This window comes from Oncorhynchus masou, chromosome 21 (genome assembly GCF_036934945.1).
Source record: "Oncorhynchus masou masou isolate Uvic2021 chromosome 21, UVic_Omas_1.1, whole genome shotgun sequence".
NCBI classification, from domain to species: Eukaryota; Metazoa; Chordata; class Actinopteri; order Salmoniformes; family Salmonidae; genus Oncorhynchus; species Oncorhynchus masou.
Genome location: NC_088232.1, coordinates 46,960,981 through 46,976,790, shown reverse-complemented (window position 1 = coordinate 46,976,790; position 15,810 = coordinate 46,960,981). Strand labels below are relative to the sequence as shown.

The following is a 15,810-nucleotide window of genomic DNA, read 5'->3' as shown; positions in this document are numbered from 1 at the left end:
GCTCTAACCACTAGGCTACCTGCTGCCCCCCACCTGCCGCATTGTGGCCACAATGTGTCCTTCTGCCTAGTATTATGGATTACAACAAAATAAAGTACCATGTTATTAAGGGCTTGTTGTCTTCATTCGTTTCAAGCAGCACTATCCAGGTACAGGAGATAATACAGAAAACCTTTATCACTTCACAGTAGAGTAGGCTAACCTCAGTATTGATTGTAGACATATAGGCCAGGTTATAACGTTAAGATTATACTTTTTTCTGACCCTTACCTTTTTGGGATGAACGTATCCTGATTTAAGATCAATATCATATAATATCTGAATATCATACACTGCTCTGTGGTTTGCATTTGAGTCACAGTGAGGCTGCAGTCTAGCTCTCTCTGCTATAATTTCACGGACATAACCTTGCAGAGGAGCATTAGGGGAGTTAATTTGTTTGTAGAAATGCCTATTGCAAGTCATTATAGTCCTGCACTACAAACCAAATGAATCTAAAACAATGAAAACACATAAGAAAAAAGAAAACATACACATTATGTTTTGTTTGTGGCTTCAACATACTGGAGAATTATACCAAATTGATTGTCAATAAAGACACATGCCTGTCTCATTGTATTGACTGTCTAGCAGAATTCTGTCTCTGCTCTCCAGCAAAAGTCATTTAGAAGGTATGCAGAAATAGAACAAAAATTAATTATACCAAATGTCAAGAGGTTTTGTTCCAATTGCTTGAAATATTTTCCTAAAGTCTTCTAATTTAAACAAGATACGCTGGATCTGGAGAGACAGGGTAATTATGGAACTTCAAGGTGAAAGCAGGGGCGTCATGCACCTATTACTTTAGAGTAGGCATGATATATGGGGTGGGGGGCGTAGAATTGAGCATTTCTCAAACACCTGGAACAGCTTTTTCCTGCAATCTAGAGATATTTACATTTACATTTAAGTCATTTAGCAGACGCTCTTATCCAGAGCGACTTACAAATTGGTGAATTCACCTTCTGACATCCAGTGGAACAGCCACTTTACAATAGTGCATCTAAATCATTAAGGGGGGGGGGGGTGGTGAGAAGGATTACTTATCCTATCCTAGGTATTCCTTGAAGAGGTGGGGTTTCAGGTGTCTCCGGAAGGTGGTGATTGACTCCGCTGTCCTGGCGTCGTGAGGGACTTTGTTCCACCATTGGGGGCCAGAGCAGCGAACAGTTTTGACTGGGCTGAGCGGGAACTGTACTTCCTCAATGGTAGGGAGGCGAGCAGGCCAGAGGTGGATGAACGCAGTGCCCTTGCTTGGGTGTAGGGCCTGATCAGAGCCTGGAGGTACTGCGGTGCCGTTCCCCTCACAGCTCCGTAGGCAAGCACCATGGTCTTGTAGCGGATGCGAGCTTCAACTGGAAGCCAGTGGAGAGAGCGGAGGAGCGGGGTGACGTGAGAGAACTTGGGAAGGTTGAACACCAGACGGGCTGCGGCGTTCTGGATGAGTTGTAGGGGTTTAATGGCACAGGCAGGGAGCCCAGCCAACAGCGAGTTGCAGTAATCCAGACGGGAGATGACAAGTGCCTGGATTAGGACCTGCGCCGCTTCCTGTGTGAGGCAGGGTCGTACTCTGCGGATGTTGTAGAGCATGAACCTACAGGAACGGGCCACCGCCATGATGTTGGTTGAGAACGACAGGGTGTTGTCCAGGATCACGCCAAGGTTCTTAGCGCTCTGGGAGGAGGACACAATGGAGTTGTCAACCGTGATGGCGAGATCATGGAACGGGCAGTCCTTCCCCGGGAGGAAGAGCAGCTCCGTCTTGCCGAGGTTCAGCTTGAGGTGGTGATCCGTCATCCACACTGATATGTCTGCCAGACATGCAGAGATGCGATTTGCCACCTGGTCATCAGAAGGGGGAAAGGAGAAGATTAATTGTGTGTCGTCTGCATAGCAATGATAGGAGAGACCATGTGAGGTTATGACAGAGCCAAGTGACTTGGTGTATAGCGAGAATAGGAGAGGGCCTAGAACAGAGTCCTGGGGGACACCAGTGGTGAGAGCGCGTGGCGAGGAGACAGATTCTCGCCACGCCACCTGGTAGGAGCGACCTGTCAGGTAGGACGCAATCCAAGCGTGGGCCGCGCCGGAGATGCCCAACTCGGAGAGGGTGGAGAGGAGGATCTGATGGTTCACAGTATCGAAGGCAGCCGATAGGTCTAGAAGGATGAGAGCAGAGGAGAGAGAGTTAGCTTTAGCAGTGCGGAGCGCCTCCGTGATGCAGAGAAGAGCAGTCTCAGTTGAATGACTAGTCTTGAAACCTGACTGATTTGGATCAAGAAGGTCATTCTGAGAGAGATAGCGGGAGAGCTGGCCAAGGACGGCACGTTCAAGAGTTTTGGAGAGAAAAGAAAGAAGGGATACTGGTCTGTAGTTGTTGACATCGGAGGGATCGAGTGTAGGTTTCTTCAGAAGGGGTGCAACTCTCGCTCTCTTGAAGACGGAAGGGACGTAGCCAGCGGTCAGGGATGAGTTGATGAGCGAGGTGAGGTAAGGGAGAAGGTCTTAATAATAATAATTACTATTATAATAATTACTATTAATAATTAATAATTACTATTCCTATATTTTTCTGCATAGGTTATCTAAGCATACCCCTTTACCTGTTCAATTGTCATTTTAATAAATTATGCACATTAAGAACTTTAATACCTTAGGAATTAAGTACAACTGCCACATTGACTGCCACATTGACACAGTAAATACTTTGTAGAAGCACCTACAGTTATGAGTCTTTCTGGGTATGTCTCTAAGAGCTTTCCACATCTGGATTGTGCAACATTTTCCCATTATTTAAAAAAAAATTATTCAAGCTCTGTCAAATTGGTTGTTCATCATTGCTAGACAATTTTCAGGTCTTGCCATAGTGTCACGTTCTGATCTTAATTCCTTTATTTTGTCTTTGTGTTAGTTTGGTCAGGGCGTGAGTTGGGGTGGGTAGTCTATGTTCTTTTTTCTATTTTGTATTTCTGTGTTTGGCCTGGTATGGTTCTCAATCAGAGGCAGCTGTCGATCGTTGTCTCTGATTGAGAATCATACTGAGGTAGCCTGTTTTCCCCGTTTTAGTTGTGGGTGATTATTTTATTTTATTGTTTAGTGTTTTTCGTCACCTTTCAGGACTGTTCGTTTGTCATTTTTGTTGTTTTGTTCAGTTGCACATTGGTCCTCCTCTCTTTCTCCAGACGACAACCATTACACATATATTTCAAGTAGATTTAGGTCAAAACTGCAACTCGGGTCACACAGGAACATTCACTGTCTTCATGGTAAGCAACTCCAGTGTAGATTTATCCTTGTGTTATAGGTTATTATCCTGCTGAAAGGTAAATTAATCTCCTAGGGGGGGAAATGTAAATTGTTCGGTGGCGATTTTTATGAATTGTTCAGAAGTCTAATGGCTTGGGGGTAGAAGCTGTTGAGGACCCTTTTGGTCCAAGACTTGGCGCTCCAGTACCGCTTGCCGTGCGGTAGCAGAGAAAACAGTCTATAACTTGGGAGACTGGAGTCTCTGACAATTTTATGGGCTTTCCTCTGACACCGCCTATTATATAGGTCCTGGATGGCAGGAAGCTTGACCCCAGTGATGTACTGGGCTGTTCGCACTACCCTCTGTAGGCCGAGAAGTTGCCATACCAGGCGGTGATGTGACCAATCAGGATGCTCTCGATGGTGCAGCTGTAGAACCTTTTGAGGATCTGGGGACCCATGCCAAATCTTTTCAGTCTCCTGAGAGGGAAAAGTTTTTGTAGTGCCCTCTTCACAACTGTCTTGGTATGTTTGGACCATGATAGTTCGTTGGTGATGTGGACACCAAGGAACTTGAAACTCTCGACCCGCTCCACTACAGCCCCGTCAATGTTAATGGGGGCCTGTTCGGCCCACCTTTTCCTGTAGTCCACGATCAGCTCCTTTGTCTTGCCCACATTGAGGGAGAGGTTGTTGTCCTGGCACCACACGGCCAGTTCTCTGACCTCCTCCCTATAGGCCGTCTCATCGTTGTCGGTGATCAGGCCTATCACTGTTGTGTCATCAGCAAACTTAATAATGTTGTTGGAGTCTTGTTTGGCCACACAGTCATGGGTGAGCAGGGAATACAGGAGGGGACTAAGTACACACCCCTGAGGGGCCCCAATGTTATGGATCAGCATGGCAGATGTATTGTTGCCTACTCTTACCACCTGGGGGAGGACCGTCATCAAGTCCAGGATCCAGTTGCAGAGTGAGGTGTTTAGTCCCATAGTCCTTAGCTTAGTGATGAGCTTCGTAGGCACTATGGTGTTGAACGCTGAGCTGTAGTCAATGAACAGCATTCTCACATAAACTCAGCAAAAAAGAAATGTCCTCTCACTGTCAACTGCATTTATTTTCAGCAAACTTAAGATGTGTAAATAATTGTATGAACATAAGATTCAACAACTGGCACATAAACTGAACAAGTTCCACAGACATGTGACTACCAGAAATGGAATTACAGTACATGTTCCTGAACAGGGGGGGTTAAAAGTAACAGTCAGTATCTTGTATGGCCACCAGCTGCATTAAATACTGCAGTGAATCTCCTCCTCATGGACTGCACCAGATTTGACAGTTCTTGCTGTGCGATGTTAGCCCACTCTTCCACCAAGGCACCTGCAAGTTCCCAGACGTTTCTGAGGGGAATGGCCCTACCCCTCACCCTCCGATCCAACAGGTCCCAGACGTGCTCAATGGGATTGAGATCCGGGCTCTTCGCTGGCTATGGCAGAACACTGACATTCCTGTCTTGCAGGAAATCATGCACAGAACGAGCAGGTGGTATGGCTGGTGGTATTGTCATGTCAGGATGAGCCTGCAGGAAGGGTACCACATGAGGGAGGAGGATGTCTTCCCTGTAACTCACAGCGTTGAGATTGCCTGCAATGACAACAAGCTTAGTCTGATGATTTAATTTCCAAAAAAATATTTCACCTTTATTTAACCAGGTAAGCTATTTGAGAACAAGTTCTCATTTATAACTGCGACCTGGCCAAGATAAGGCAAAGCAGTGCAACACAAACAACAACACAGAGTTACACATGGAATAAACAAGCGTACATTCAATAACACAATAGAAAAAAATAAAGTCTATAATATACAGTGTGTGCAAATGGCGTAAGGAGGTAGGCAATAAATAGGCCAAGGTAGCGAAGTAATTACAATTTAGCAGATTAACACTGGACTGATAAATGAGCAGATGATGATGTGCAAGTAGAGATACTGGCGTGCAAAAGAGTAGAAAGTAAATAAAAACAGTATGGGGATGAGGTAGGTAGATTGGGTGGGTTATTGACAGATGGACTATGTACAGCTGCAGCGATCGGTTAGCTGCTCAGATAGCTGATGTTTAAAGTTAGTGAGGGAAATATAAGTTTCCAGCCACAGCGATTTTTGCAATTCGTTCCAGTCACTGGCAGCAGGGAACTGGAAGGAAAGGCAGCCAAAGGAGGTGTTGGCTTTGGGGATGACCAGTGAGAAATACCTGCTGGAGCCCGTGCTGTGGGTGCGTGTTGTTATCGTGACCAGTGAGCTGAGATAAGGTGGAGCTTTACCTAGCATAGACTTATAAATGACCTGAGGCCAGTGGGTCTGGTGACGAATATGTAGTGAGGGCCAGCCGACTAGAGCATACAGGTTGCAGTGGTAGGTGGTATATGGGCTTTGGTAACAAAACGGATGGCACTGTGATAGACTGCATCCAGTATTGGAAGCTATTTTGTAGATGATACCGCCAAAGTCAAGGATCGGTAGGATAGTCAGTTTTACTAGGGTAAGTTTGGCGGCGTGAGTAAAGGAGGCTTTTTGAGAAATAGAAAGCCGATTCTAGATTTGATTGTGGATTGGAGATGTTTAATATGAGTCTGGAAGGAGAGTTTACAGTCTTGCCAGACACCTAGGTATTTGTAGTTGGTCACATATTCTAGGTCAGAAACGTCCAGGGTAGTGATGCTAGTCGGGCGGGCGGGTGTAGGCAGCGAACGGTTGAAAAGCATGCATTTGGTTTTACTAGCGTTTAAGAGCAGTTGTAGGCCACGGAAGGAGTGTTGTATGGCATTGAAGCTTGTTTGGAGGTTAGTTAACACAGTGTCCAAAGAAGGTCCAGAAGTATACAGAATGGTGTCATCTGCATAGAGGTGGATCAGGTAATCACCCGCAGCAAGAGCGACATCATTGATATATACAGAGAAAAGAGTCGGTCCGAGAATTGAACCCTGTGTTACCCCCATAGAGACTGCCAGAAGTCCAGACCTCGGGCCCTCCGATTTAACACACTGAACTCTGCCTGCTAAGTAGTTGGTGAACCAGGCGAGGCAGTAATTTGAGAAAACCGAGGCTATTGAGTCTGCCGATAAGAATACAGTGATTGACAGAGAGTCGGGGGGGGTGGGTGGGGGGGGGGGTAATTTTCGATCATCATGGATTTATCGGTGGTGACCGTTTTACCTAGCCTCAGTGCAGTGGGAAGCTGGGAGGAGGTGCTCTTGTTCTCCATGGACTTGACAGTGTCCCAAAACCTTTTGGAGTTAGAGCTACCGGATGCACATTTCGGTTTGAAAAAGCTAGCCTTTGCTTTCCTGACTGGCTGCGTGTATTGGTTCCTGACTTCCCTGAGCAGTTGCATATCGCGACTATTCGATGCTATTGCAGTCCGCCACAGGATGTTTTTGTGCTGGTCAAGGGCAGTCAGGTCTGGAGTGATGATGCTGTGACACACCGTCCCAGACCATGATGGACCCTCCACCTCCAAATCGATCCCGCTCCAGAGTACAGGCCTCGGTGTAACGCTCATTCATTCGATGATAAATGCGAATCCCGCCGTCACCCCTGGTGAGACAAAACCACGACTCGTCAGTGAAGAGCACTTTTTGCCAGTCCTGTCTGGTCCAGCGATGGTGGGTTTGTGCCCATAGGCGACGTTGTTGCCGGTGATGTCTGGTGAGGACCTGCCTTACAACAGGCCTACAAGCCCTCAGTCCACCCTCTCTCAGCCTTTTGTGGACAGTCTGAACACTGATGGAGGGATTGTGCATTCCTGGTGTAACTCGGGCAGTTGTTGTTGTCATCCTGTACCTGTTCCTCAGGTGTGATGTTCGGATGTACCGATCCTGTGCAGGTGTTGTTACATGTGGTCTGCCACTGCAAGGACGATCAGCTGTCCGCCATGTCTCCCTGTAGGACTGTCTTAGGCGTCTCACAGTACAGACATTGCAATTTATTGCCCTGGCCACATCTGCAGTCCTCATGCCTGCTTGCAGCATGCCTAAGGCACGTTAACGCAGATGAGCAGGGACCCTGGGCATCTTTCTTTTGGTGTTTTTCAGAGTCAGTAGAAAGTCCTCTTTAGTGTCCTACGTTTTCATAACTGTGGCCTTAAGTGCCTACCGTCTGTAAGCTGTTAGTGTCTGTTTTTTAAAAACTTTGTTTATTGAATTTTCAACACCAATATTTAAAAAATAATTGCATTTGTAAGTTAGTTGGTAGTAATATAAAACAACACATCAAAGGCAACAATACAGCAAAACAAAGAGAGAGACAAAATAAAAAAATAAAAAATAAACATAAAAGATTAAAAGACAAGAAAATAAATATATTTTGATACAGTTGTTACAGGTCAACTAGCACAGATAATACAGTCCTTAACATCCAAGATGTCATATGTCTCACTAACAAAGTGACAAATGCAATTACATCCTTATTGATTTTGGTCAATTGTATTGTGGGTAAGGAAACCCCAAATAATGCAATACAAGGGTCTGGCTCGATTTGTGTGCCGCTTAATTCTGAAAGTGTGTTAAAGATGTCTTTCCAGAAACCAACAAGAGATGGGCAACACCAAAACATGTGTACATGATTAGCAGGAGACTGGTTACAAGTGTTCACATCCTTGTAAATTTTGGATAATCTTGCTTTGGTCCAGTGGGCCCTATGAATGAGTTCGCATTGAATGAGACCGTGCCGAGCACAAATAGTGAGTGCCCCTTCCCATAGTTCATAAGATATTTCCTCAACCTGTTCCTCCTCCCATGAGTATTTAATATTGTTTAATGAGGTGGTTTGTAGTGAGCACATTTAACTATAGATTATTGACAAGGTGCCTTTGACAAGGTGCCTATAAATGTATTAACATGTATATTATATAGCCTATGTAAATATAATAGCCTGCCAGCTGCCTGCTTCAATTTGAACCAAAATAACCAAATACATGTAGTATTCTTTCTGAAATGTATGATGACAGAAATGGAAGGTTGTCTAGGCCTGCCTTGGCTTACCAAACTACGTTGACAAGAAAGACCCCTCCCTTCACAGCAATGAGGCAGGCGCTCAGCTATCCGCCTATAAACAAGCTGACAGCAGAATCCGGCTGATCACTGACAGCAAGGGCACGAACAGCTCAAGACCAGACGCAGCGCGCGCATGGGCACGGATGGGATATTGGCAACATTACGCAGCAGGAGAGTGATGGAAAGTACCGAACAGAGTCGATAGTGGGTGAACTTATAAGGCAATTGGCTTGCAAGTATGTATTCTACGCACCAAATTGTTTTCTTTCCCCCGCAGTCGATTCTGTAGCCTATCTTTCAGAACCGCTATAAGACCGACTTCTCATCTCAGGACAGTTGAAAACGAAGTCACGACGAAGAATGAAGAAACACTGAAAAATGTAGCCAATTGAGATATTCAAAGCTGCACACGAGTGTACAAAGTCCTCAGCGCAACACGGAAGCCGGTCTTTAAGTTTTTTTTTGTCCAAGAGGAAAGAACATGATTCCACCAGCTAACATCATGCAAGACGAGAGTTTGGGCAAGGAGAACGAGCGCGAGCAGCACGAGACCCCTCAGTCACCAGCGCCCAGCGCGAGTCAACAGGAGACAAAGGTAGTGGTACCCAAGAAGGTCGGTTTTTAGTTGATGCGCCCATTCCATGAATCAATAGATCGTGAAATGGTTTAAAATAGATAAAGAACCTGCATACCCGCCTCTCAATCTGTCTGGAACAGCCGAAGCTGAGACATGTACCTTATTTCAATTATTCAGCCAAATGGTCAATTAAGTCTATTTTATATATTTTAAATGGCTCATATATTGCACATGGTCATACTTGTGCATCTTGTTGTAAACAAAAACAGTTTCATATGGTATATTCCAACCATTCATACATGTTTCATGTATTAAATATGTTCAGTATCTAAGTGTCTGGCATTCTTAAAGTAAAGTTATATGATGGACATATTTAAACTATATATACTCTGAAATTTTAGGCTACTATGTGGTATTATAGCTCCAAAATCCTATAATAACAACATTAATTGTTCCTGAGTTCGATTTAGTCTGAATTGAGTTTTTCCAGTGAAGTGTTTCCACTGATTGTTTTCAGCCAATATTATTGGCTTATAACATCCAACCTTGCCAATGAAAGTAGAGTATCATATCTAACCTTGCCAATGGAAGTACAGTATCATAAAAATATGAATATTTATGAATAGGACAGACAGATGGACCCTAAAAGTTGATGGGGGTTGCTGCACGTGGGAGCTATAGGAGGGTTCCAGCTCTGCCATTGGCATTTTGTTTAATTTTGTGGTCCACACCTATTTATCTGGGTCACCCATAGCCCTGAGTAAGTACTAGCTATAATTAGCTCTAACATACTGGACCAGTCACTATCATTATGGTTGTAGGTTTTTAGCCAGTTACACTCCCTTCCTGTCCCAAAGCTCTCTGGCTTTATGCGGGACACTTTAGACACGCTTCTCAGTTCTCGTAAATGACAATCTCAAGTTGAGAGAAACCATTTCAGTTTTTCCGTTCCCTTTCCGTGGCAGCCAGTTGCTCCAGCGATGGCAAAACGAAAACCTTTTCCCCTTTCATCGTTACATTAGTCTGTAGCCCTCCCCATCTCTACACATCAGTAAATGTGGTCGCTAGATTGCTATTTGAAGGGATTCTTGGCAGGTATCCTGGAGTAGCTTAGCAGCTGTGGGCAAGCAACTGTAATCATTTCTTCCAGGTGTCTCAGTTGGGATGTTATGGTTGGGTTCCTTTGAGAGAAGTGTGTGACTGTGGATATGCTGATTGCTTTCTGAATGGATAATTAGTTATTAGTCACGTGCCATGATTGTTTTTTTATTATTGAGAAATTATACCTGTTCCCAGAATGCCACTTATACTAAGTCATTCTAGAATGTTGTAATACTGCATGAAACCATACCTCACACCTGTGATTCAATGCACATGGCACAGGCTGTTGATTTAATTCGAAATGCATAGTAAACCATTTGTAATGCAATTTGCAGAGAAAAAACTAGGCTACTTCTTTAAAGGCACCATATAGGGACTCTTTCACTGGTTTCGATGTGACTTTCATTGTTTTTCCTTTTAAAGGAAAGTTGGTATTCATAAAGTAAGAAAACTGAAGTGCCATATCAAAACTTTAATCAGCCTCTTTGCCAAACCTCCATTTTATATACTCTTGATGAGAAACACTATTTAAGCTGCCTTGGGAAATTTGTAATTCATGAGATTCCCTGAGGTGTTTTTGGTAAATTAGCTTTTAGCTTGAAATCCCCCCTTCTCATTAGCCCCCTGTGAAGTATGATAGAGTGGCTCTTTTTAAGCTTGTCCATGTGGCTATTGCTCTTGTGCTGGATCCTGTATCAACAGCCAGACATTTACCAAAGGGGTACCCTCAGCCTGGTCTGTTGATTCATTTGTCTTATTATGCTGAGGAAGACCTTAATGTAGAGTTCTAGTATTGAGAAAGAGAACAGTGCAGCCTTCATTGTTTATGACGAAGTGCATTGAGTGGCAACTGCCTTTATAGAAATATAGCTGAAAGCTCTTCATAATTTGTTTTATTTTTCATGGAAGGGGAGCAACATACCAGTAAACATATTTTCTATAGAATATAAAACATCACAAATAATTTTAGATGGGCGTCTAATTGATGTACAGTTTTCTGTTTCCTTCCATTAAATCACAGAGCAGTCACATCATTCCCTTATTGAGAGAGGAAGAAAGTACAATATATTTTTGATAGATCCCACCTCTCCAATTCTCTGACTGCTTTAATGTGCACATGTAGGGGTTTTAAGGATTCCAGCCACTAAGCTCATGATAGAGTGGGTAACACAGATGCTCATAAAATACTGACATCTGGTGTATTATGGCTCTCTCTCTGGTCTTAGTAGAGAAAGTGCAAAATTAAATGATAATACATCTCTATTTTGTCCATCTCCAAGCTATAACTTAAAATAATGAGACTTCTCAGTCGGGATCCTATTAAAATGGGGAATAGGTGTTCCTTAGATACTGTATTCTGTAATGTCGACGCTGGGAGTCGAGAAGCAGGTGGTAAGTTTAATATAACAACGAACATGGAACGATATAACGTAGGAGTAGCTTTTAGACATGAACAAACAGAAACAAAACTGCCTGGGGAAGGAACCTATTGGAGTGCCAGATAAAGGTGAGGTATTGGAGAAAAGGTGTGCTTGATGATGAAGCACAGGTGCGAGTAATGATGAAAGCCAGGTGCGAGTAATGATGAAAGCCAGGTGCGAGTAATGATGAAAGCCAGGTGCGAGTAATGATGAAAGCCAGGTGCGAGTAATGATGAAAGCCAGGTGCGAGTAATGATGAAAGCCAGGTGCGAGTAATGATGAAAGCCAGGTGCGAGTAATGATGAAAGCCAGGTGCGAGTAATGATGAAGCGCAGGTGCGAGTAATGATGAAAGCCAGGTGCAAGTAATGATGAAAGCCAGGTGCGAGTAATGATGTCATGTCTTGTTATGTCTGTTCCTGTCCTTTCTCTTCACTCTCTCTCTCTGCTGGTCTTTTCAGGTTACCTTCTCTGTCTCTCATCCTTCAGCTGTTCTACTTTTCCCCTAACTAGCTCATTCTCTCTTTCTCCACCTGTTCTCTCTTCCCCCTCTGATTAGGTCTCTATTTCTTTCTCTGTTCCTGCTACTTTCAGTGTCTGATTCTTGTTTGTGTTTTTTGATGCCAAAGCAAGCTGTCGTCTCGTTTGCTTCCACCTTGTCCTGTCCTGTCGGAGTCTGCCTGGCAGGTGCCACCTGCACTATACTAACGTTCTTTTTGTTCCGCTGACAACGTTGGAAGAGGATTTATGCCATTCCTGTTTTTTCATTAAAGAATTTTCTGAAAACCGCTGAAAAATGATGAAAGCCAGGTGCGTAGTAATGATGAAAGCCAGGTGTGAGTAATGATGAAAGCAAGGTGTGCGTAGTGATGGTTGCCAGGTGCAAGTAATGATGAAAGCCAGGTGTGCGTAATGATGAAAGCCAGGTGTGCGTAGTGATGGTTGCCAGGACCGGTGGTTAGTAAACCGGCTACGTCGAACGCCGGAGGGGAGGAGCCGGAGTAGACAGATACGGCATCAGCTCGTGTCTTACCCCACCATACCAGTATAATTCAATCATAACATCGCAAATTGACACAATTTGACACAATTTAGGATTTATTTGAATTTATTTTGACCATTGTTTCATTTCAATGTCATTACTGAGAAGTTAAACAAACACAAAAGGCAGCCTTACTCAGTGAGGAAGAAGACTGTCTCTATACATTATAGATAGGTATTTTATTTTCCAAACACCATCTCCTAGAGTCAAGGCTAGACTACATCAAAGCTTAATTGTGAAAAGACAGCTACACTGAACTATCAGAGTACCATGCTCTGTTGGTGGGGGGCTGATTTAATTATTTCCAGATTGATCAACAGGTCATGATCACGTACACGCATACTGCCAAAACTCAGTTTCACTTCTGGATTCATTTGGATGGAAAATACAACAGGGGAACACATTGCAAATTGCATTTGAGATAATGCAATCATTGGTCACCACAGGAGATTTGTTCATCCAACAAAACATTTTATGATATGTATATGTATGTTATCCTCAACACTTTCCACTCATGGATCCTGGAAATCACTGAGGCCAATCTAATGAAAACAGATCAACTGCAGGGACAAATGCACCTAAATAACAAGTTGAAAATAGCCACTCACCCTGGTGTAGGGTCCCCATTACAGATTCAGCCACTGACTTGTGAAATGGAAAATAATTGTTTAATGAGTCCATTCTCTGACCACCATTCACCATCATTTTAAAAGAAGTGCTCTTTAATGTGACAGTGCAGGCACTGACTGGGCAGATATACGGAAGCCATAAAATTGTAGTTTGGCGGAGAGTCGTTTTGTTGAGAGTTTGTCACGACCCAAGTGGGAGCGTAGTAAACAATAAGTCTTTCAACATGAGAAAAAACATTGTAGAGGTGGTAGAAGAGCTCTTTAAGTTATATATAAAAAATTAACAGAAGCAGTTTTGTAGACAAAAAGAAAGGTTGCTAAGGTACACAATAGTAGGTTTTTGAAGGTGCTAGTAGGTTTTGGTAGACAGAAGGTGCTAAGGTACACAATAGTAGGTTTTTGTAGACAGAAGGTGCTAAGGTACACAATATTAGGTTTTTGTAGACAGAAGGTGCTAAGGTACACAATAGTAGGTTTTAGTAGACAGAAGGTGCTAAGGTACACAATAGTAGATTTTAGTAGACAGAAGGTGCTAAGGTACACAATAGTAGGTTTTTGTAGACAGAAGGTGCTAAGGTACACAATATTAGGTTTTTGTAGACAGAAGGTGCTAAGGTACACAATAGTAGGTTTTGGTAGACAGAAGGTGCTAAGGTACACAATAGTAGATTTTAGTAGACAGAAGGTGTTAAGGTACACAATATTAGGTTTTTGGTATACAGAAGGTGCTAAGGTACACAATAGTAGATTTTAGTAGACAGAAGGTGTTAAGGTACACAATAGTAGGTTTTTGTAGACAGAAGGTGCTAAGGTACACAATATTAGGTTTTTGTAGACAGAAGGTGCTAAGGTACACAATAGTAGGTTTTGGTAGACAGAAGGTGCTAAGGTACACAATAGTAGGTTTTTGGTAGACAGAAGGTGCTAAGGTACACAATAGTAGGGTTTTGGTAGACAGAAGGTGCTAAGGTACACAATAGTAGGTTTTTGGTAGACAGAAGGTGCTAAGGTACACAATAGTAGGTTTTTGGTAGACAGAAGGTGCTAAGGTACACAATAGTAGGTTTTTGGTAGTCAGAAGGTGCTAAGGTACACAATAGTAGGGTTTTGGTAGACAGAAGGTGCTAAGGTACACAATAGTAGGTTTTTGGTAGACAGAAGGTGCTAAGGTACACAAAAGTAGGGGTTTGGTAGACAGAAGGTGCTAAGGTATACAATAGTAGGTTTTTGGTATACAGAAGGTGCTAAGGTACACATTAGTAGGGTTTTGGTAGACAGAAGGTGCTAAGGTACACAATAGTAGGGTTTTGGTATACAGAAGGTACTAAGGTACACAATAGTAGGGTTTTGGTAGACAGAAGGTGCTAAGGTACACAATAGTAGGGTTTTGGTAGACAGAAGGTGCTAAGGTATACAATAGTAGGTTTTTGGTATACAGAAGGTGCTAAGGTACACAATAGTAGGTTTTTGGTATACAGAAGGTGCTAAGGTACACAATAGTAGGGTTTTGGTAGACAGAAGGTGCTAAGGTACACAATAGTAGGTTTTTGGTATACAGAAGGTGCTAAGGTACACAATAGTAGGGTTTTGGTAGACAGAAGGTGCTAAGGTACACAATAGAAGGGTTTTGGTAGATAGAAGGTGCTCTTTGGTAAAAGTGATAAATTGTTCATCAAAAAGAAATTCATATAATGAAATAAAATGCCTTTATTTGTATGGCATGTTCAATTGAAACATTTTTAAAAACTCTGACATGTTTTGTTTGCATGTCTTCAGGGTGTACAGTAAGGAATTTGTTGAGTGTTTGTCACAACCCAAGTGAGGGTGTAGTAAACAATAAGTCCTTCAAGATGAGGAAATACATTTGTAGAGATGGTAGAGGAGACATTTCCTGTCTCCCGGGATGCTCTATAAATTATACTTAAAAAAAAGAGAAGCAGTAAGGAAATTGATTCAGGTTATGGCCCAGCATGGTAGAAATGATTCCTCCATGATGCAAAGCGTAACCCGGGAAATTACATTTCCTTTCCATGTGGGGGACCGAACCTATACAGTGGTTTTCTACAAAAGAACTGCAGGTTGACTTTGCAATTTCAGTGGCCGCTTACAGTATGAGCGTCAGAAATAGACTTAGAAAAATATGAGTGAACATTCATGAATGTTTTTCTCTTTCAGTTGAAGCTTTCTGTTGAAGACTCTTTCAGTTGAAGACTCAATGTGAGTTATCTTGGAACAGCCCAATGATAAGTCATAAGCAGTAAAAATGCAGAAAAGGATTGTATGGCACCTTGTATAGACGTGCTGCTTATGGAGCAAAGATACCATGCTACAGTAATGGGACCAATTTTAATTAATTTGATACATACTGTACAATATTGTACGGTAATAAACATGTTCTAAGGTCAATCTCTTCTCAATCTATTTATCTATTTCTCTATTTCTCTATTTCTCTCTCTCTCTCTCTCTCTCTCTCTCTCTCCTTTCTCTCTCGCTCTGCAGATGCAGAAGTTGAAGCGCTCCCTCTCCTTCAAGACCAAGAGCATGCGCAGCAAGAGCGCTGACAACTGCTTCCAGCGCAACAACAATGACGCCAAGTTATCGACGGAGCTGCTCTCTGACAACAGCAGCAGCACGTGCCAACTGAGTGTGATCGGGGTGGCGGTGACCCATCCCGTCCACCCCGTCCAACCTGTCCAACCTGTCCA

The 15,810-nt window shown here is 43.1% G+C and overlaps 1 protein-coding gene across 5 annotated transcripts in view; it reads left to right on the top strand.

The window, feature by feature from the left end:
- The first annotated feature begins 2,433 nt into the window (after positions 1–2,433).
- stac (SH3 and cysteine rich domain) overlaps positions 2,434–15,810 on the top strand; it is a 62,169-nt gene continuing 48,792 nt past the window's right edge. Inside the window, exons 1-3 of one of the 5 annotated variants that reach the window (XM_064928599.1) lie at positions 2,434–2,529; positions 15,281–15,322; positions 15,605–15,810. The exon at positions 15,605–15,810 is cut by the window's right edge and continues 281 nt beyond it. In XM_064928599.1, the coding sequence (XP_064784671.1) occupies positions 15,605–15,810 (206 nt within the window). In that variant the 5' untranslated portion in view covers positions 2,434–2,529; positions 15,281–15,322. Of the gene's footprint in view, positions 2,530–8,439; positions 8,950–15,280; positions 15,323–15,604 lie in introns of those variants that run through there. The other 4 variants (XM_064928598.1, XM_064928597.1, XM_064928596.1 and 1 more) reach the window with 4 other exon arrangements.